At 36.8% G+C, this 21542-nt stretch overlaps 2 protein-coding genes across 3 annotated transcripts in view; one reads left to right on the top strand and one right to left on the bottom strand.

The window, feature by feature from the left end:
• Nucleotides 1–47: 47 nt before the first annotated feature.
• On the top strand, nucleotides 48–14871 carry LOC109034617 (uncharacterized). The gene is made up of 12 exons (XM_019047871.2): nucleotides 48–205; nucleotides 455–570; nucleotides 1019–1154; nucleotides 2332–2445; nucleotides 3354–3534; nucleotides 5047–5176; nucleotides 5869–6064; nucleotides 6862–6950; nucleotides 7399–7546; nucleotides 7925–8078; nucleotides 10423–11255; nucleotides 13741–14871. The coding sequence occupies exons 3-12, from the start codon at nucleotides 1152–1154 to the stop codon at nucleotides 13837–13839; spliced, it is 1947 nt and encodes a 648-aa protein (XP_018903416.2). The 5' UTR covers nucleotides 48–205; nucleotides 455–570; nucleotides 1019–1151; the 3' UTR covers nucleotides 13840–14871.
• Nucleotides 14872–15191: 320 nt separating this feature from the next.
• Nucleotides 15192–21542, bottom strand: part of LOC109034606 (ras and EF-hand domain-containing protein homolog) — a 45483-nt gene continuing 39132 nt past the window's right edge. For both annotated transcript variants that reach the window (XM_019047861.2, XM_072302026.1), the window contains exons 13-14: nucleotides 19042–19235; nucleotides 15192–16585 (exon numbers count right to left, since the gene is read on the bottom strand). In XM_019047861.2, the coding sequence (XP_018903406.2) occupies nucleotides 16495–16585; nucleotides 19042–19235 (285 nt within the window). In that variant the 3' untranslated portion in view covers nucleotides 15192–16494. The remainder of the gene's footprint in view (nucleotides 16586–19041; nucleotides 19236–21542) is intronic.

Genomic DNA, 21542 nt, shown 5'->3' on the forward strand with positions numbered 1-21542 from the left:
TTCTTCTTGAATTTTGTAAATTATGGATCTCCTCACCTGATAGACGATTGGCTAACCTGACTATCACATGGTTTTGTTTATTTACAAAAAATATTTATTTTCAGGTTATGTAGTCAACGATTCAAGAAAAATGTGCTGAAACTGGCTTTAATTGTTCCTAATTATAATTATTTAATCTTCTCACCCACGCAGCGGACTGTTCTTGGTGTGTATTTAATCTTTACTCTACCAGTTATTCACATCTCGTTGATCAATTCAACGCTCATTAGGTCACTCTTACCGCCCGACCCCGAGACAGGCTTGCCTACTCGCCAAGCATTCTTGCTCAAAATCAATACCTCAATCTTTGATTTTACTCTGCCCAAACTCAGAACCCGCAACTCTCCATTGATCAGATGGACCCGCAAGAAGTCATACTAGTTTTTGAGACCAATCTGCAACTTTTCTGTTCCAGAATTGCTTCCGTGGTGAATTACCTATGTCGCTGGCATCCAAAGTCACCCTTGGTCTTGCAGTTGCAGGATGTATTGGAACATTTTTTTACGTGACAGCAACTCAAGAATTAGACAGGTAAAAATTAGTCACTTTCTCTCAGCTGTTCATAGTCCATCTGGTAGCTATTCATTGCCAGCTGTCTCTTTTCAATCATCAAACTGACATGTGAATCCAATTAACTTACCGTTTCACTCAGGTCAGTATTATAAATATTAATGTTTATCACTCAATTTAAATAATGTTCACTGTCTCATTTTTGCGCTTAACCCAAAATTTTCCTTCTTTACATGGTAGGCATCACTGGGTGACCTTGGATCAAGGAACCAAACATGTTCAGACTTGTTCAGTCATGTCCAGCTATGTCTGGCATGGATTGGGTGTAGAGCCCAAGTATGCCCAATGTGTACCTGTGATGTACTGTTAATTTCATCTCAGTCGTTGAAAGTATTTAATTTTTCATTCCCGAATTTTTATCCTCTTTTCTTCTTTATTAAGTGTTAGTGAAACAATGCTCATTTTTCAGAATGAGAATGCATGAAGGAGTATTGCGAGATATAGAAAATCAAAAAAAGAAAAGGCAACTTGCTTCAGAGCAAGAAGCTGGATATTCGAAAGAAGGATTCTCTTTAGCAAAAACTTAATCAACATAATTCACAATGGTAAGTTATTTAATATTCTCACTTAATGGTCATTAACATTTCCGAACAAGTGACTACAGTTGTTTCGAACTTGCTGAATCAAGCTTTTACAGGTAGCCAAAAGGCCTCTGCCCTTTGGACCCTACATCATCGCTCACTATTCATTAGGCCACTTACTTTGCCAGTTGCTATACCTGAATTGTAGCATATTCGAAATTAAAGAAAAAGGAAGATAAAAACTGACGTCATACAATGAACGACTGGACAAGATATGGATTTAAGCATTCTGATGTATGTTACCTCTTCAAAATTTTATGCAGATCATGATTTCTGCACTGAAAATTACTGTCATTGATTTGTAACTGAGATATCAACGTTCTTATTCTGCACTAGTCCTGAAAAATGCGAATTTCCTCCTCATAAGAGAAGTCAGAGTTCACATTAAAATCAAATTACGCATTACGATAGTTTTTCTAGGCTTCTCAACCATGCTGTGTCCCTTTTCTGCCCTGCATGATTCAATGCTTGAAAAGAATGCAACTGCCAAAGTGTAGCTTTGAGGTTGAAGTTGCCATATTTTTACTACAGAGACCATTACGATAGCATTTAGTGTGAGATTTAACTCAAGTAGATGATGGTTTTTTTTATGAACTGAATATTTGAATGCATGCATCAGTATCATAGAGTACATAGAGTTGTATTGTAAGTGGGCAAACTGATGCCACTTTTAAGCATTTTCCTAGTCCCGAATTCGGAGACTCGATATATGATTGATTGTTTTCGATTCATCGGTACCCGGTCATCTGATGTAAAAAAAGGAGATAGGAATTACTATGTATTCCACACTGCCATTTTGGATCGAACATATCTCGAAAAAGTGACCAAAGCTTGGCGCACACCGGGTTCAGAACTTGTCAAGCAGAACATGGCGCCAGCTCTCCCATTTACATTATGACTCTATGTAGTCTGTGATAACTATAAGTTGATATTTTAACTAGTAGTTGTTCGGTCTAAGAATATCTTGCAGATTCAGCTGTACAAATTACATTCAAAGCTTATTTTCTCGTTAAAATGATTATAGGTATCAGGATGGTTTTCATAAAAAATAATCATAATTATGCAAAAATTTGCCATCCAGTTTTACCTTATTTGTCCATCAATGTAATGACAAGTGGATTATTTTTCTTTTCTCACACAGGAGGAGAGTACAGATAGTAGAATTACTGAAATTGAGAATCTTTCTCAGAAATTTGGTACTTATTGTATAGAAGATGATACCCCACTGATTCTATCCAGCAAATCCGAAATCGCAGTAAGTACTTATTTTGAAATACTACTCACCACATGCTGGCTGCATCGGTAATTTCCTGGCAGCATGTCTTTTCTAAATCTCTCAAAATTTCTTCTCTAGTAGTGTCGTCAGATAGGTCGGCATTTGTTTACTTTCATTTTGCAAGCGTAGACGCCAAATTTTGGCCTGTCGTTCGCTACTTGAATCCATCTTGAAAACATCTGTTTCATGATCGTATCGTAAAAAAACTCCTTATCAATTGTAATCCACGACTTTTATGTGGTTGTGATTTCTGTGCGGTTAAAAATTGCAATGTTACAAGGTTTGAAGGTATTAAAAAACCTATCCGAGCTTGTGTTCTCGCTTCTACGAGAGTCAGATGTGTTCATGTGGATAGTAGTGATGCGAAATCGCCTGCCAACTGAAATTAAACAAATGCCAACTTATCTAATGTTGCCCCCAACTGCATCGATGAATTTTCATGAATAGGGAGAACAGGGACGTCATTTCAGACAAATCCAATGGAGGGTTAAGGTTTTTTAGAGGGGGCAATATTTGCTAGAGGGCAGAGATAAAAAGAGCTCTCTGAGGTAAAATTTTGTCGCAAACGCAGCCTTGAAATATCCTTATTCCTTAAGAATTAATGTTTGCAATAGACATTGGTTAAAAAGCAAAAATACAAATGAAGTCACTCATATAATTTTAACTTCCATTTAATTTGCGTCAAAAATACTTGCTAATATTACGGTTAGGAGTCCATTGTTTAGTTTCCCATTAGGCGTCTAGTTGTCCAGGTAACATTTTAAAGAGAGACAGCCGCATTTCTTTTTACTTCAGACCTCGTCTTGTGGCACATAGTTTTGTCTCCTTCCTATTTTAGGATGATCTTAGTTGCTCATCATGTAATATGTTTCTTCTCCATCTCCAAGGTTGATGCAAAATTAAACTGCAGTCTATTTGACTTTCAAAGGAGAGGAATCCAGCAGATGTTTCAATCTTTCTCAAATGGCTCAGGTGCAATAATTAATGATGTCCCAGGCTCAGGGAAAAAGGTTCAGGTTGTCGCCTTCATCTCAGCTCTGATTTCATCCCAACGGCGGACTGAGTCAGGTAACTGTCAAGTTCAGCGAACATTGTATTATTAACTACACAATGTCCAAAAGGTAGTAGCACTGAAATATATTGGTATGTGGAATGTAGCCAAGTGCTAGAATTAATGTAACATTTTTTGGAAAACTTACATTTTATTGATAAAATTTGACCAAAGCGTTTCGAAGCAAGCGCTTCATCGTCAGGATCTCAAAGTATCAATTACAACGGCCATAACTTAATTTCCAACAGTGGTAACAAGTAATAACAGATGAAAACACTGTCAATAATCACAAGCAACTGCACTATTTGGTTGAGCGAGAATTTGAAACGTACAATGCAGCAATTAAGGTGCGCTAGTTGGTGATTGATGGTAACATAATAATCTGTCAAAGGAAATTTGATTGAGTTCTTTGAAGGATTGGTGTGCCACCCTTCGGCCAAAGCAGACTTGCATGCCATGAGTACTGGGCCGATTAAATATTGTGCCTTAAAAGTAGGAACATGAATAAAATTTTCCTCAAATGAGTACCTCCTTGGATTATATCTTTAATTTTTAGCTATAATCCAAATATTCTTACCATTAATGTATCAATCCTAGCGTTATTGCATTTCCTCTATTCATGCCAAAAAAATTTACCATTTTTTTGCTAGAGATGAAGTGAATCTCTCCCTTTCAAACTTATAGGTTTTAGATTAATTAATGAAATCCATGGTGAAACTTAACAAATACATTGATGGTTAAATTTGATAAGCATATTTTGCAGATTGCAACATTATAAGTCTCCGTTCTTGTTGAATCTTTCAAAGGGAAACTAACCAATGGTTTTTATTGATTTTAATGGTTTTAATTCCTTAATTCATTCTATGATAATTACACAAAATTGCAAGGAAAAATTCTAATTTCTTATCTTTTAAGAAAATAAACTTACAATCGGAGATTTTGAAACCATGCTATTGAGCTATGCATATTGCATATTTCTCTTTTAGCCATCAATTTATTTCATTATTCAAAATTTCAGCTCATATTTTGTTTTCTCAAGGTATTTTACCTGACATTTTTACACGAAAGAAAAAGAATATTCATGAACAGATAAAGAATAATCGTACCAAATTTTGCATGTATAATGACAATGATAAATTCCTGATTTCCTTCATAAAGGAACATATCTTCTTTTCACAGTTGCAAAATATACTTACATAATTAATTTTTTACACAAATGACAGAGAAATTTCTATCCAGCTAATTTTTTAGGACAATCTATTGAAAATTCTGTGAAAATTTCATTAAAGAAAGTCCGATAATTTTTTAGGAAAAATACTAATTATGTAATGAAATGTGGCATTGTTGAAATGTGTTTACGTTCTTGTTAGGGAAATTTATTACGGATTGTCCTTCAAAAAATGAAATATGAAAGGAAATCTGAAATGTTGCCAAACGTTTATAAATGTGATTTTTCTAGCTCCACCATCAAAATATGTTTTTTTCTCTAAAACTGTGATGTTCTCATTTTCCCTTTCACTGGTTCACAGGTGAATTCTTCTCAGCCAGAGTTTATCCTGCTCTAATTATTTGTCCTAGACCTAAAATTCATGTATGGGAAAGTCGCATTAAACAGTGGAGCTCTCTGAAGCACTCAGTTTGCTCGGACTTAGATATAAGGTAAGTTCCATCAATTTCATAAAATACCTCAATTTAGCCCTGATTTTCAATGTGGCTAGTTTTATATCATGTTTAACGCAAAAATATGAAATTTATTCACCTCAGGAAAACCAAAGGAAGCATTGCTTTTACAGTTAAACAGGACATCTCGTCACTCTCTGACAAAAGTATCACAAGTGCTATCTAGACTATACGTTTCCAAACACCTCAATATTGATTTAATTCTTTCTTTAAAACTTTCGAACGATCTTTCATGACGATATGTATATGTACTCATTGAATTGCCTGAATGTCAGCTTTGTCTGACGGACATTCTGGAGCAATGGTTAAGTGTTTAATGATCGATCGATTTTTCCCCATATGAAGCTGTGGTAAAGAATCAATTATTACCCTGTTTATTCACCCATAGATTTAAAGATTTAAAGATTTAAATAGATTTAAATTTATAGATTTAAATCGCAGATCAATCGATATATTGCAAAGCATGCCACTGCTCTGGAGTCAGTGGAATCAACCGTTTAAACTGCCCCTATAAACTTAGAAGCCCAGTGTTCAGATCAAAAAGTTTTCTATTAGATTACAAACAAATGTTGTAGCATATAAAGTGTTTTTAGGGATTTTACCATCCATGTTTTGAACTTATTTGAAATATTTTGATACTAAAACTGACCTAAAATTTGTTTATTCTTCAGCAAGGCAGCAGATTCTACAGATGTAGTTTTGTTTCCATTTGATCTCCTGGCCAAGTCTGTTGTCAATGTGGCTAAACGCAAGTGGACAGTTTTGTTTGTAGATAATATAGAAGTTATCACACTGAAACAGAAGTATGAACTTCTACTGCATCACTTGCCACGAGACCCTCGATTTGGAATATCCTCCAAAATTTTGGTAAGATTTCAATTCATCACATTTTTAGATGGACACTAATCGAAGTTTGCTCATTACATAAGAGATCGCTTTCGCTCAGGCATAGAAAAATTGTTCCAAGTTTCAAAAAGCTCAACAATTTTCATTTGACTGTGGAAGCGGCTCATATCAAACTAGAGGAGAGATAAAAAATTCTCTATAGTATACGCAATCTCATATAATATATTTTAAACTTTGCAGGTACTTTTCGGTTTCAGTGTTTGAGAATCTCAGCTATTATCTCGTTGAATAAGGTACCTAAGTGAATGCCTGCATTTCTTTGAAATTTTCACCGAATATTTTTCATGATTTTACAGTGTCTTAAAATTAAGATTTGGGAGAAATCACCTTCTATAGTCTATACACTTTTCTAAGATGTAAATTAGCGACTGAGATGCTGAAACTCAACAACCGAGAAAATCCTTCTGGATTCCAGTACCACAATTGCAATACAGATAGTTTTTTTCTTCTTTCATTCCCATTGCACCCTTTTGATGGTTTTAAAAGCAGTAGACAATGTTTAGGGGTGGGTAGGTGCACATGAACGACTCATTTTAATCCCTTGTTTGTTATTGATATCATTGCTCTCTGTCACAGCAAAGGGCATAAAAAGGCATTTTTCCGCATTATTCGTGTAAAGTGTCTCACTGGATGTATTGTCATCTTCCGGCCTAAATATCGAAGCACTATTTACGCTTAGTTGCTACGTTGCGGGACATCTTAAAATTGTCCTAATTTTTTCTCTAAAATTAAGTTAAATATTCTTACCTTTTTTCCAGGATGACAGTGAAACTTTGGCAACCATTGTTGGTTGGGTCTCTCCTTCTTACTATGAACAATTCAAGAGAGACAGATCAAACATCCTCTCGTAAGTTTGATGTTTTTCCTAATTTTACCTTTCTTACCTCGATCTTACCTAATTCTTACCTTTTCTTACAAAATTAATTAACGTAGTGACAGCTCGATCTTCTGCAGTTGTTCTGTAAGCAGCAGATTCAGGAAGGTACCACAAAATTACATATTTAAGTTTAAAAATCATAGCCAATCTATAAATAACTCACAGGTAAACCTGCAACTAAAACCAGATAAAACTAAAATTTCTAGCTGAGTTTTTTTCCACTCTTACAAATCTTAGCATTTTGATCTGTCCATTGGTAATGGAGCAAAAATTATACAGGTACTTTTTTTTATAGTATTAGCTATCAATTTGTCACCATGAAGATGTGCCTCCACCTTACTGGTCTTTCTAAGCCTGTTTAATGTACCCTATAAACATTATCTCACTAATTTAGATTTTTTCCTGTTTATTTTTTCAGTTTCATCAAACAATTTGATAGTAAGTCGGGACCGAAAGCGGACCAAATTCGAGGTCTTCATCTGAAAGCAAATCTTTTAAGCATACGAAATGAAGTCTTCATTAAAAGAGACGGGAGAGTTCCTGAAGCCTTGCTGGATATACCGAGGGTACGTATTGCAGCATCGCGCTTGTGGTCTGATGCCCATTTTTGCCAGATAATGCTGAAATATCTAAGTGTCTAAAATCTCAAAATCTAAATTTCTGCCATTTAAATCCATGTAAAATATCTTCATCTCATTGCACAGCCTCAGTGTCAAAATATAGTGAAACATTTTTTTTATCTATCCCAGGAAATGCTCTCTTCATTAGAGCTATTATATGTTTTTCTTTTTCACTGATTTTTTTAAATTTGTTATTTTCCAGAAAAATGCATTGTTTTTATTTAGACTTAAAAAAAAGGTTCCTTAATTAAAGATGAATTACATATCTTTGCTACTATACAGTTTTTAGCTCACTATTTTTTTTTTTTTATTTAATTGTTTTAGGATGCAGAAGAAGTAGATTTTGATCTCCACCCAAGCACATCTCAAGCCAAGAGAGCTCCTCCAAAAGCAAATAAGAGAAGATCGAATGAAAAAGTCAAACCAAAAGTGAAATCTCCTCGACTCAGTTCAAGAGACAGAGCTCCAACTCATGATAGTAAGTTTTGCTATGTATGTGATTACATGAGGAGTAATATTTAGGAGCTCGAGTATCCCAGGATGGAAAGATGGACCAAGCCATACGAGGAGGGACCCAAAAAAATGGAGTTTTGCTGTAATTTGGCAACAAAGGATAATATTCGGGTTCCACTGCTAGGAGGTGTAACTAGGAGCAATGAAAAGTCATTATGCCAAATTTCAACTTTGTAGCACACTTTCTTAAATTTTGGCGAAACATGGTTTAAGGGGTTGTCTGACGAGTTCGTCGTTTTTGAAGATGGGTCAATTTCAGTAACAACACTTAGCGCTCAAGTTTTTCTCTCTTACTCGATGAAAAAACGACTTCCTCTGTGAAAATTTGGAAGTGCTGCTTCAAGAGGACAATCCACATCAAAAACTTCAGTCTAAGTATAGTTTTTCGTTTTAGAAATGGTGCTGTGTCGCCCGAAACCCCTGTATGGCTCCAAACCGCCATCGCCATTGGATAGTACCGATGCAAATAATGAAAAAAAATTGCATTTTTGTGAATGAGGGTGGTTATGGATCATTTAAATAACTAGCAGATATCACTTGAATGTAATACAGAAACATTTCTGCAAGAAAATTTGGCCTAAAACGCGTTGTTGCCGAATTGACACCCCATTTAGCGCTCTGGCCGGTGACTGCCGCTGGGCGACCAGCCGAAGTTCGAACAATAAATCACACTATAAAACGAAGAAAAACATTTATTCACTCATGTCATGATTGAAACATGTTCCCTGCAAAATTCACTCCAAAAATTGACAGAGTTAGCCGTGTATTGCCTGTGAAAATCACTCATCTTCAAAAACGACGAACTCATCAGACAACCCCTTAAAGCAAGTCTTGCCAAAATAAAAGAAAAAGTGCTACGAAGTTGAAATTTGGCATAGTGACTTTTCATAGCTCCTAGTTACACCTCCTAGCGGTGGAACCCGAATTTATTCCCTAGTTGCCAAGTTACAGCAAAATTCCGGTTTTTTTTTTTTGATCCCTCCTCGTATAAAATCGAAACATGCAGGGAAGGAAAGCTATTGCTATGTTAAATAGGATTCTTTGGGATCAAAGTATCTCTAAAGAAAAAAAGAGAATGATTTATAACACCATAATGAAAAGCATTCTGACCTACGGTAGTGAAGTGTGGCCCATGAAAGATCGTACCAAAAAGATTTTTAAGGCAACTGAGATGGATTTCTGGCAAAGATCAGCGGAAATCTCAAGGAGGGATCACGTAAGGAACGAAAGAGTTTGTGAGATCATGAATGCCGAGCAGAACATCGTGCATGAAATTATGACCAAACAGCCTGTCTGGTATGGTCATGTTCAACAAATGGCGAATGATAGGTTGCCTAAGAAGGTACTAGATTGGGTTCCTCCTGGGAGAAGACGTAGGGGACATCCAGTAAAATCGTGGATAGGTGGCATTCAGGATGAATTCACAAGATGCCATTTACCAGATGACCTCTGGATCGATAGGTAAGGATGGCGATTAGGTGTCGCTGAGTGCCCGGGCGCGCTGTAAAGCGACTCGCATGTATGTATGTGATTACATGATGATTAGATCTCATCATTTAAAGAATCTCTACATCCCTTAATTGAAGGTATTATTAGTTATCCTCCTAGGGATTGTCCATTACAATCCAAACAATAACAATGACCTAACCTCTTTAAATGCAAAACATGAGAATAAATTTATTTGTATTGCTTTTCTGTGATGTAACACCATCAGAATCCATTCCTTGTTTGAAGAAAGTTAACATAGTAAATGGAGGCCTGAGGTCTGCACCTCAATCTGTTGCAAATCGATGGTGTAAGTCAGCAGTTGCATAACTTGGTTTGCAACATTGCAGACTTCCTGTCATACTTTGTTTTTTAAATGGAAAACTAATCGACAGCAATTCTTTGAAACTGCCGTGATTTTTCTCCTCTGTGCGAAGAAAATTCTGCAAAAACCTCAAGGATGAATGATGTCATCCTTGAAGTCAATTTGTTCTCCTTTAAAAAAATAACATAGAGACGGAGATTTTCAGACATCGCTAACGAGATATGCAATTGCTGACTTACACTGTCGAAATGCAGCTCCAAAATTGTCTGCGAACCGCTGCAGTCTTAATTTTTACCTCACTTCATTCTTATCTATGAAAAATGCAGTAAGGTGCAAGTCTCAAATGCCAAGTATCCTGCATCTGCTTGGCACGTTCAAAATGTCTTATGTCAAGTGACTGCTTGCAAATTTTGTTGCAAAAGTATGTATCGTCAAGAAAACTTGTCCCCCGTTGTTTTTTTTCATCAATTTTTTTTTTATCTTCAATCTGTATTTCTAGTTTCAGATGATGATGGTGACATCGAAGATAATGATGGTGGTGGAGACTATTCAGCCAGAACTAGACAAGGTTCAGCAACAAATGAGGAAGAAGAAGTTTTTCGTAGACTTCCAAGAAGAACAAGGGCAAGGAGCAATGATTTAGAAGCTCTGTCAAATGTTGAGGCAAAGCCAACTACCTCTTCAGAATCCAGTCGTAGATCAATGGATAGATCTCCTGAGCCACAGCCTTCCTGTTCAAGATCATCAAAAACAGAAGAGCTAAAGTCTGATCTCAGGCCATCAAATACATCTGACATCAATCACAATTCAGACTACGATAAACTTGATGCCTTATTCTTCTCTTCAACTAAAGTTTTGAAGTCGCCTAAAAAATCCAGAAAAAGAGCTCCTCCATCACAACAAGAACAAACCAACACAGAGTTTTCTGACGCTAGAGAAAGCTCAGATGTTGCTGACACCCAGGCGAGTATGGGTGTGTTCGGAGACTTCCGAACTCAACAATTGGAACTGTTAAATTCGGTATTCCTCAAGACTCCTCCTGTATCAAAACCTCCACCATCAAAATTTAAAAGTTTCACTCAGGCATCGCAAAAGACAAAAACTGTTCGCGAGCGAATTGATGGAAAATTATCTGAGACGGACAAAGAAGCTCCAATCAGTCAGGATTTGGACTCGTTCTTTGAAAGTCAAACCAAGAAACCTCCTCCTCGGAAACCAGGAGACTCCAAGATCTTTTGTTCTCAGCGACCGGAGGATTTGTTGGACGATATTCTTTTCTCCCAGCCTGTCGCGCGAAAAGGTCCTCCAAAAAAAAAGTTCTTCACTCAGACGGTACGTAGTTTATCATTTCTTTGTCAAATTTCTTATAAAGGGAAACTAATTTTTAGTTTATCAAAACATCGGATTATAAGGAGACTCAGGATTCGTTCGTGAAAAAAATGTTTGAGAACTTACAAGTTTCTGTCATCTTCATAGCTGAAATATAATCTTCTCAATTATTGTTCAAGTAGGAGATTTAGTCTCAACTTAGAAATTTTATTGTCTCTTCGAAGAGAATTAAATGATGCACTCGTTTTGACATCATTCTTTCACCAGCTTTTCAAGCACCTATAGATTGCTTTGCATTTTTGTATCTCCTACTATGTCTTTTTGCCTCGTTATTTTCTTTTCAGAATAAACTAGTCTTTCAGCTAATCTTTTATTATTATTTTTTATCATTTCCTCTTCCTTTCTTATATCATGCTTCCTCCTCTTACTTTTTGCTTTTGCTTAAACCTGCAGGCTCAGAAAGAAATTGTGAATGCAAACTTGCATTTCAGATTTTCAGTCAGTATTTTTGCTTTTTTGAAAGGATTAGAAACGGCAAATAATGTGATTTATAAAATTTGTCAATTCTAATCTTACGTCTCGTTTTTAAGAATTGAGTGCTCTATTGATGTGTAATATCTTTATCTTAATTGAGGCACTGGGTGTAAGAAGGGCGCTGCTAGGTTGCCTTGTTTCCGATCCTTCATTAAAAATTTATGTTGTAGAAAAGAATCCGGATTTCTTTAGATTTCTCTGATGTATCTTCAATCGGATATACTAGAATTATGCAGAAAATGAAAAAAAAATTTCAACGAAATATATGCATTTACTTTCCTTACAATGAATGGAATATCGACTGTGAAACTACCAAACCACGTATCTCGGTTTGCGACGTCGCAGACTTCCTGTCATACTTTTTTTTTTAAATGAAAAACTACTTAACATCCAGTCTCGAAAATTCCTGTGATTTTTCCTCTTTGTGCGGAGAAAATTTCGTGAGAATTTCAAGGAATGATATTGATTTCGTCTACTTCAAAAAAATAAAATGTGAGCGTAGATTTTTAAACACCGCAAACGAGATACGTGGTTTGGTAGTTTCACCGTCGATATGTAATTATGTATTAGCGGAGGTTTGGAAACACTGCAACCGAAGAATGCCCTTCTGCACCGAACCTCAATTATGAGTTTTAGACCAGAATTGTAAGATGCTTTTATAGACTACCTTAACATAAAATCTCTTCTCATGCCTTCCCTGAACATTCAAATCCCCATGGATAAGTCATTCTAGCGAGTCCAAATCGAGAGATATCTAAAGACTTCTCATACAATATTGGTTACAGTTCTGTATGTAAACTCTCATTCTTTTTTATAACAAAGAATAACTTACGGAAAAAAGAAAATTTTAAGACATTAGTTTGACTTTAAGTGTTGTCTCTTGTTGACAAAATTTGTTGTTTTTTAGTTAGATCCGTTCTGATTTAACTTAAAGTCAGTTTTTTTTAGTTAAAGAAACAACGCATTTTCACAAAAAAAAAACTGACTTTAAGGTGAAACTGCACGGATTTAACTAAAACAAAAACAATTGTTGTTAACAAGAAATGACGCTTCAAGTCTAAATAATATCTCAAGAAAAAAGTTTTTCAGCGCATTGTGCTCTTAAAAATGCATTTTTTTAAGGTAACTTGGATGCAAGTAGTCTTCAGCGCAATTTACCTCTTCTGTGAAGAGAGAAGCAACTTGGCAAAACTGCAAAGCAACTGTTCCATATAAATTCAGTGGAACTCAACAGCAGTCCTTAATGTTTTTAGTAGTTGTAACTTAGATTATTGGAAAATCTAGAATCTTATTTGCAACCGCCGATTTACATCAAGGGTAGATACTGCTAATTGCACCAAGTTCCGTAGGGTTTTATTCACGCAGTAGATTCCATGTGTCAGTTACATAATCCTGTTTGGATGGTTAAATCCTGTAGATTAGCATTAATCAACAAGATCCATCGAACAATTTATCCATACGATTTTCCAAATCCAATATTTACGTAGATATTGCCCATCCAAAGAACATGGTAACAGACATTATCCACCACAGTTGATGAATTCCTGAAATTTTCATACAAATATATGCATTCTGAAGGAAAAATTAAGACAATTTTGAGACGTCTTGGCAACCTAAGCTTAAAAGGTGCTTGTGAAATCTACTGAGGGTGGAAGGTGACGATGTATACATTTTCAACGGTTGTTCCATGCTAATCATGGATTACATTGGGGTGGAAGAAACCATGCTATTCGCCAGCGCAGGTGCTATTCTATTGTGTCATTCAAAAAGGGTCACACCACAATTAAAACTGGTCCTTGTAACTCAGCGATTGAATGGATCTTCTCCTTTTTCGCTAATTCACAGGATTTAATCACCAGAGCAAGCTTTCATGAATTTTGCAGTTAATTGAGTGTTTTGTGCCCAGAGGCCTCACAATTTGTATAATTTTTGAATTTTATTTATGTCTGTACAGGCTGCACTTTCCGATGCTGGGTCATCTTCAAGGCAACCAATGCAACCAATCAAGAACCAAGCTGTAAAATCGGATCAGAATTCTCCGCTTTTTGATTGATTTATAAATAAATCTATCAATCAATTGGGTACCTATCTAGTCAGACTTTTAAGGGGAAAATTTACACCATCATCTTTTCCAACAATTTTTACCAACTCTTTTAATTTTAATGTATGTGCTAGATTGCATGAGTTTTTACATATCTAATGGTTTTATGGGAGGTTTACAGGCAATTTATTGATACCTTTTTTTTCACTCTAATTTTATAAGGTTTTAAGGTTTAGAACTAGATGTTCTGTGCTTGAGTTTTATTAAATATATCCGCAGGATTTGAAGAATGTACGTCATTAAATTAGGAGTCTTAGTAGTTTGTGTGCGCTATTTTAACCAGAGGAAACTGATTTACCAAATTTGATAATCTACTCCTAATTTGTATAACTTTGTTATTTAGTCACTAATCAATACTTACCGAATTTTTTATTCAAAGGCTTTGGCTCATGTGCTCTTATTACCAATTTTCTAATTCCAGAATTCTGTAGGCATGATGAAAACAAAAAAATACAAGTTCATTTATTTTGAGTGCCTTGCTTGCACTAATTGTATCTCGTATTGACTGGTAACGTACTAAATTTATTTTATCTCTAACAAAGATTTTTCTCATCTCTTATCATTTTGGCACTCTATTTGAAATAAAAAACTCAATTCTTATTCTTTTCGAAGACTGGTCCTGTATTCAGTCCCTTTAATGTCATTTAAGATAGCTCTTACCTACTTCATTTTAATTTAGCAATATACACAATAGGTAATTTAAAATTTATACATTTACCCCTCTGTAACTGGCTTATGTCTTTCCACCTTGATTCATAACTTTCAATTGAGTTCTTATTTTTTGTTTGTTTTTAGAAGTAGCACCATGTAATATTTTCTCTTTAATTTGTTCAAGAATTCCCTAAGTGGGTTGGATTTCCATTATTTTTGAACTTTTTAAACATAAGTGAAGGTATATTAGTGTAGAAAATGTAATTATTTTTCTGAGTTACCTATTGTAAATTTTTATATTTTTTTAATTAGAAAATTTTTGATGAATTTAAAGGCCATCTTTTTATTTTAAGAATGAAGATTTACTCTCAGAGAAAACCCTGAGGGAAGTTTCCGAAAAGTTTTAATTTCTTTGAAAGATTATTCGTGAGCATGTTATAGTTTCCACTGGTCATCCACCACTATTGCAGTTATCATTATTCAATGGCCGTTTTTAAATCAAAAGGAACCACACCCAATGTGATGTGAGCCTTGTTTTCCATGTATTCAGATTGATCTCATGGCTGAGATGTCTTAGTGGAGATAGTTTCCTTTGATTTAAATGCGTACCTACGTCCAGTTGACCGATATTAGTTGAGAAAAAATAAGCGCTGTTTTTAGTTAATGTCAGTGTATTTGTACAGGTATAAACATTGTACAAAATATTATTACAATGTGGGAAGAACTCGTATTTCATAATGAGTACCTAATTAAAAATGAGACAATGAAAAAAGAGGAACAACTTCTGGAAATAATATACCTACTTTCTTGACAGATGGGTTTTCTATGAAAATGAAGCAGTTCTTTTTATGATGCAATAATTGAAACTTCAGAAATGGTTTGAATGGTTCAGAATGATTGGAAAATCATGGCTCTTATCCCTATTTTTTTCTCTTTAATGGAAGTAAGTATGACAATATTTATCTCCATGTAAGTACCTACAAGCAACAGTTTACCAGAAATAAGTTAGGAGTTCCCATTGTTCCTTTATGTAACGTGAATTTGTCTCTTGATCTCCACGCATTTTTTTCAACACAGGTGCAAGGCAGATAAAGAATGGTGGTTGCATTTCGTACCCTCTTGACGTCACATGACATTGGGGACGTTTCGGGTACATCCTGAATGCATGGCAAAGCATGTACCATCTGCGTGTCACAGCCTTTAAAATGGCGGCTCAACTCGGAATGCAACCACCTTTCTTTATCTGCCTTGACACAGATGGTTTCGCTCAGTAAAACTTTCCATATCAAAAATCAGTTCAGAAGCCTCAAAGTCAACAAGTAATGGCGATTCCCAAGTGGTGTTGCCTTACTCTTAATAATTGTTTCATTCAACATATATTTTTTTCAACAATTTTTTTTTTTAAATGCACCATTTGCAGCGTCTACTATGTACTCTTTTAGAAAGGAATCAAAGTACAAATATTTTGTTTATCATTTGACAAAAAAAAGAGTTCCCTGTGAGAGGGGCATAGGCAATTTGCAATGCAAAAAAATTGCATTTATTGCAATAAATTTTAATGAGATGAGTTCCTTCAATCAGTGTACCTATAGACAACACACACAACACTTAGGCACAATAGCAATAATTTTACCGTGCAGCATTGCAGTTGATTGCAATCTGTGCCACTAGGGTATAATTCGTTCGCTGAAAGAAATCTGCATCTTGTGGCTCACAAGTCAAAGATGATAATATGAAATCAATTCCAATTCCTATTGTATAGGAATATTTTTGTCGAAAATTATCTCCATGGTAGCCTTATCTGATTCTAAAGGAGGTATCTCAAGAATCATACGGCAAATTTCTCTCTTCGGACCTAAAGTAGCAGTATAGACATAAGAACTCAGGCCTAAAAACCTAGTTTAATTTTTTTCTTAGTAGGTACCGTTTGATGGGGTCAGTCATTATCAACCGTTGTTATCTGCAACATAGTTGAGATCTGTTCTCCTGAACCATAACTTGCAATGCCGATGTTACTATTTCCATGTCCTCTCTTGTCAACATATCCCTGGAAAGGAATAAACATAATAATTATTTGATATGCTACATGTCCTGAGTCAAACCGAACCCCCGATATTTTAATAGGAGTAACATTTTTACCCAATAAATAAACAAATAAATAGGTGAGTAAAAAACTGAAAAGAATTATTGGGAAAAAAATCCAAGCTGGGCAATTTACCAAACGTGTATGATTACTTAGATCTGATAACGATCCTTGAATCCATTCATGCTGTAGGTATCAGTTACTCGCTTTAACGGGCAGACTGCCTTCAAAATAACGGGTAGGCAAATCTTCCTGCGTAGGAGGAGGTATAGTCACTTTTCCAGCTGAGGCCCAAAATTGGAAAAGTTTTCCCCGCTTCGAGCTGTGGCTGATAACGAATTTTTTTCTTGTCAAATGACTTAATCGCCTATATACCCCTTGTAAAACTGATCCATTTGTTTCACATTCAAAAGGACGGGAAAATTATCTAATTCAGATGTCTAATGGACTTACTCTCTTTAAATTTTGGCTGCTGAGGCCAAAGATGACCATTATCCTTTTTCACCCCCCCCCCCCCCAGTATCTTTTTTTATTATTAATTAATTTATTTATTCGATTTCCTGGGAAATTGGTGAATGATGAAAAAAACCAAGTGGATTTTTGGCTGCAGCAGTCAAAAATAAAAGCGAGTAGGCCGAAAGTAAAAACAAGCAGGAAGCTCCAACGCATTCGCGTCGGAGAGCGGCTCTGGCGACAGTAGTTGTAGTCAAGAATGAGGGCCTAGACACATTTTGTCACTGATGTACAATCCGACAACTGTCGATTCATGTTTTGTAACTTAGCAGATTTACGTAGCCGGTGTATAAATGTGTATTGGCCCTTGATATGCAGAATGCATGGCACTATCACTTGTTGTATACTTTTAATTTTGAAGGCTCTTTGGAGGTCCGCATCCTAAAAAATTTCTCCCACAGTATTTTTTTTTAACTTGTCGTTGTGATTGGGCGCCAATTTCTTTCAATTGAGTGATCATCTTCTTTTTTTGTCAAATAACTAGTTTGTGCAACAATAAGACTGAAACTGACTGTAACTGAAATTTTGTCTTTTTAGATATTTGGTTATTTTGTATTTATTAGATTGTATATTTTCACAGCCCTGTGATAAGAAACTTTGGAATGCATGGTTGATAAGTCGTTTAGCGAGGCTGCAAAAAATTTGCATTTTTATATCTGAAATTGTAGGTAATGGTTTTGAATATCGAATTGCGATATATTACACGGTTAAGATAGGGCTATATGTCTTGTCGTAAGCGGCGACATAGAGTCGATGTCATTTCAATAATCGCCCCGATGGCCACGGTAGTTGTGTGCCGTCTGCCCACGTAGCAAATGGGAGGCGAAAATGGAAGTCATCAGTGCATCGGTGAGTGTTGAACGTGAAAATTGCGCGGGCCGCGCAAATTTCGCGATCATCGATGTGTCGGGGCTGAGCATCCATCATTTTCTATCTTGTTTTGAAGCTATGTGAGTTGTGATAAAGTACATAATTTTTTTGTATTATATTACTGTATAAATAGTGTAAAATTTGTACAGAACTTTGTACAAAATAGTTTCTTGTAAAAAGTGTGGACTACTGCCACGTCGTTTCCATACAAACTCCCAATACGCCGCAAGTACCACAAATGCCCATGTTAACCAAATCACCTCATCATCCATTTTTTAAGGACACAATTTTTAATTCAAATCAACTTACTTTATCAAAACTCCAATCGTTTATCAAATAACATATATCGAGTCATTTTAACAAAATCAAAGACGGCATAATATCATTTATCACACAGCCAAAAACCTAACCTAGAAACCACGATGTTTACAAACTCAAATTGGAGAACACTCATTGGTCCAATAATAAAAATTGATTTGCCGCCTTTTTTCTTTGCAAGCAAAACGTGTGAACATGTCTGAAAATGGGATCGGGCGTCAACACTCAACGATGCACTGATGACTTCCATTTTCGCCTCCCATTTGCTACGTGGGCAGACAGCATTAGACGTTTACGGTTTCCTTGGTAACCTTTGTTTGCTATCAGCTGATATCGAGTAAATGACTAGGAAGCTCCAACCCAGTGGTTAAAGCTTCCTTAACCGCGAAAACTTTAAAATTCAAATTTTCAAATTTTGAACGTAAAGTACATTTTTTCCATCACGAGATAAAAGCACAAACAAGTTTTGAATTGTTGACTGTATCACCATGATTCCAAAAATACAATACACAACATAGCATTGACTAACAATAAAACAGTATGCAATAAAATAAAGTCATGACAAGGAACATAGCCGAAAATGGCGCCGATTCCCATCAACCAACGCGCGGTCTCTACAATGTAACATGCTGCATTGATACTCCCCAGCTGGGACCGTCCGGAATAGCAGCTCTAGTGCAAGCACCAGAGCCGCTAAAAATTCGAAAATAATGGCTAACCTAGATATGCCCTCGAGTACTTCATGTATGTGGAGACCCGACTTGGAGCTGGTCTCCATGAATACCGCCTCGCATTCGTCGGCCAGTTTTTGCCCCTGCTCCGTAGGCACGCATGTCGTCCCTCGTATGGCAGCTTTCTCTCGAAGGTCTATCTTATTTCCGCATAGATAGACAGGGATTTGTCCGGCTACCTCCTGAAACAAGGAAACAGCATAGTTGAATTAATGGTTTGGGTTCAGGGCACCGCTGTTCAAAGTGATTAAATGCCCGGGTGCCTTCATTTACCTACAATGCAACACGCGTATACGTCGAGCAGTAATAGTTGCAGAGGCGGATCCAGCAATTTGGCAACACCGGATTTCCTCCGTTTGAACCTGTGCTAAGTAATCGATTCTTGTCGGAGCACCTGGCCCCTCCAAGAATCGATACATTTTCATAGGTTTAAATGGACGAAATCCGGTGTTGCCAAGTTGCTGCATCCGCCAATCATAGGCGTAGCTAGGCCATTTTGCTGGGGGGGGCCTGGCCCCCCACTACCGGGGGGTCCGGGGGGCCTCCCCCGGAAAATTTTTGAAATTTTAACTCTATTTGAGCGCATCTCGAGGCACTTGTGGCGTTAATCTTCCTTCAATTTCTGCATAAAATTCACCCAGTTTTATGCATTTTAAGGTTAAAATACTTTGAAATTGTTGCATTCAACAGGTTATTCCATTTATTTTCTCACTTTTAACCACTCATTTGTGTGAAAATTGCGAAATAAATGTTTAGTGAATGCCAGAATCATGCCAGAGGCATCCTCTCACGGGCCACGGCGACAGAGACTTACCGTTAAAGATGGTGTTTTTGCACCATCCAGAATTTCTGGGGGGGGGCCAGATGATACTATTTCCAATTTTGGGGGGGGGGGCCAGGCCCCCCCTGGCCCCCCCCTTCCTACGCCACTGCCGCCAATGAATAGTTGCCATCGAACCCGGCGCCACTAACATCGTCGCCTATCTCAAGTAGCAGTGATCGTGACAATAGCGATTTTATAGGTTGATTATCGCGATTATATCGGTGGCAATCTATCACAATATTATCTGGCGATTAAATTGTTATGCATCGCAACATTTTGCTCGATAAAAACGCGATCAATATTCGTCGATAAAATCGAGATTAAATTGCCATGTATCCCGATTTTTATTTCGATAATATCGCGATAAATTGCCGGGCGATAAAATCGCGTTTTTGTTGCAACTAGATCGAGGATAATCGCTCAGTTGTTGATGATCCTAGCGATGTTATCGCCGATAAATTGCAATTTATCCCGATTTTTCCGTTGAAAAATGCTACTTGGATAACAACGTCGCCTTTAGAGAGATGAAAAATTCACTCATTCACAATCGATGAATCAATTGGAATCAGTTCGACATCACTTGGACTACATTTTGCAATTCGAAACCATAATCTCTAGCTCACCTTGAAAACAACGTATGTACTATTAGTTTCCCTAAAGGCGTAATATGCGTTTTTACGGATGAGCCAGAAACTGTAGTTTCTAATTGAAAAATGAAGTCCATTTTACATTCTTTTGGCGAATTTCATTTCGCAGAAAGGAATTGCAATTTCTGATTCATCCATAAAAACACGCATGTGCTAATAGGGGAACTAATGATACATACGTTGTCGGTAAACTGAGCCCGAAATTGTAGTTCCGTCCAGGACCGGACTTGAGGCGTGTGCAGGGCGTGCGGAGCACACGGGCGCCAGCCTTTGGGGGGCACCACGAAAGAAGAAGAGAGGGAAAAACAGGGGGAAAAGGAAAAGGAACAGAAGAAAGGACAAGGGGAAAAAAGGAAAAGGAAACAAGGTTGGACAGTGAAAGCAAGGAAGAAGGGGGGAAATGGAAGGAAAAAGGAGGCAAGAAAAGTGAAAAGAGAGTCCGTGAGAAAGGGGGGGGGGGGCAAAAAAACCATAGAAAAAATATAAAGAGAATTGCCGTCTAAAGGTAAATTTTCAGGACCAAAACTCTACCTGGTCCATAGACGGTCAGGCGCCCCTTGACCTTAAATTTGCGGCTGTACAGAAATACAAGAGTAGGCATGTAGTAAAGGGGCGCCATAAATCCATCGAACAGGAGCCGACATAGCATTTTAGGCCACGTCCGCCATCTTGAGTTTGAGAATTTTCAAAAATCGACTAAAAATTCGAGTTTCCCGTCGGAGAGTACCCCTGATTCCGCGGTTCACAAAGCTCTAACGAACAGAAACGGAGGCCAGAACCGGGGCTCATTTTAGGCCACATCCAACATTTTGGAGTTGAAAATTTTAAAAAGTTGACTAAAAATTCGAGTTTTCCGTTGAAAAATACCGTGTGATACCGCGTTTCACAAGACTCAAACAAACAGAAACCGAGATAGCATTTTAGCCCACGTCCGCCATTTTGAATTTGAGAATTTTAAAAAAATGGACTAAAAATTCGAGTTTCCTGTCGAAAAATACCTCCTGACATCGAATTTCAGA

The sequence above is a fragment of the Bemisia tabaci genome, chromosome 6 (genome assembly GCF_918797505.1).
Source record: "Bemisia tabaci chromosome 6, PGI_BMITA_v3".
In the NCBI taxonomy this organism is placed as follows: Eukaryota; Metazoa; Arthropoda; class Insecta; order Hemiptera; family Aleyrodidae; genus Bemisia; species Bemisia tabaci.

Excerpts from the sequence above, each read along its gene's own strand:
- LOC109034617 (XM_019047871.2), top strand. Across the intron at positions 2,446-3,353 it reads CCAGCAAATCCGAAATCGCA|GTTGATGCAAAATTAAACTG; the intron begins GTAAGTACTTAT and ends TCCATCTCCAAG. Across the intron at positions 3,535-5,046 it reads CCAACGGCGGACTGAGTCAG|GTGAATTCTTCTCAGCCAGA; the intron begins GTAACTGTCAAG and ends ACTGGTTCACAG.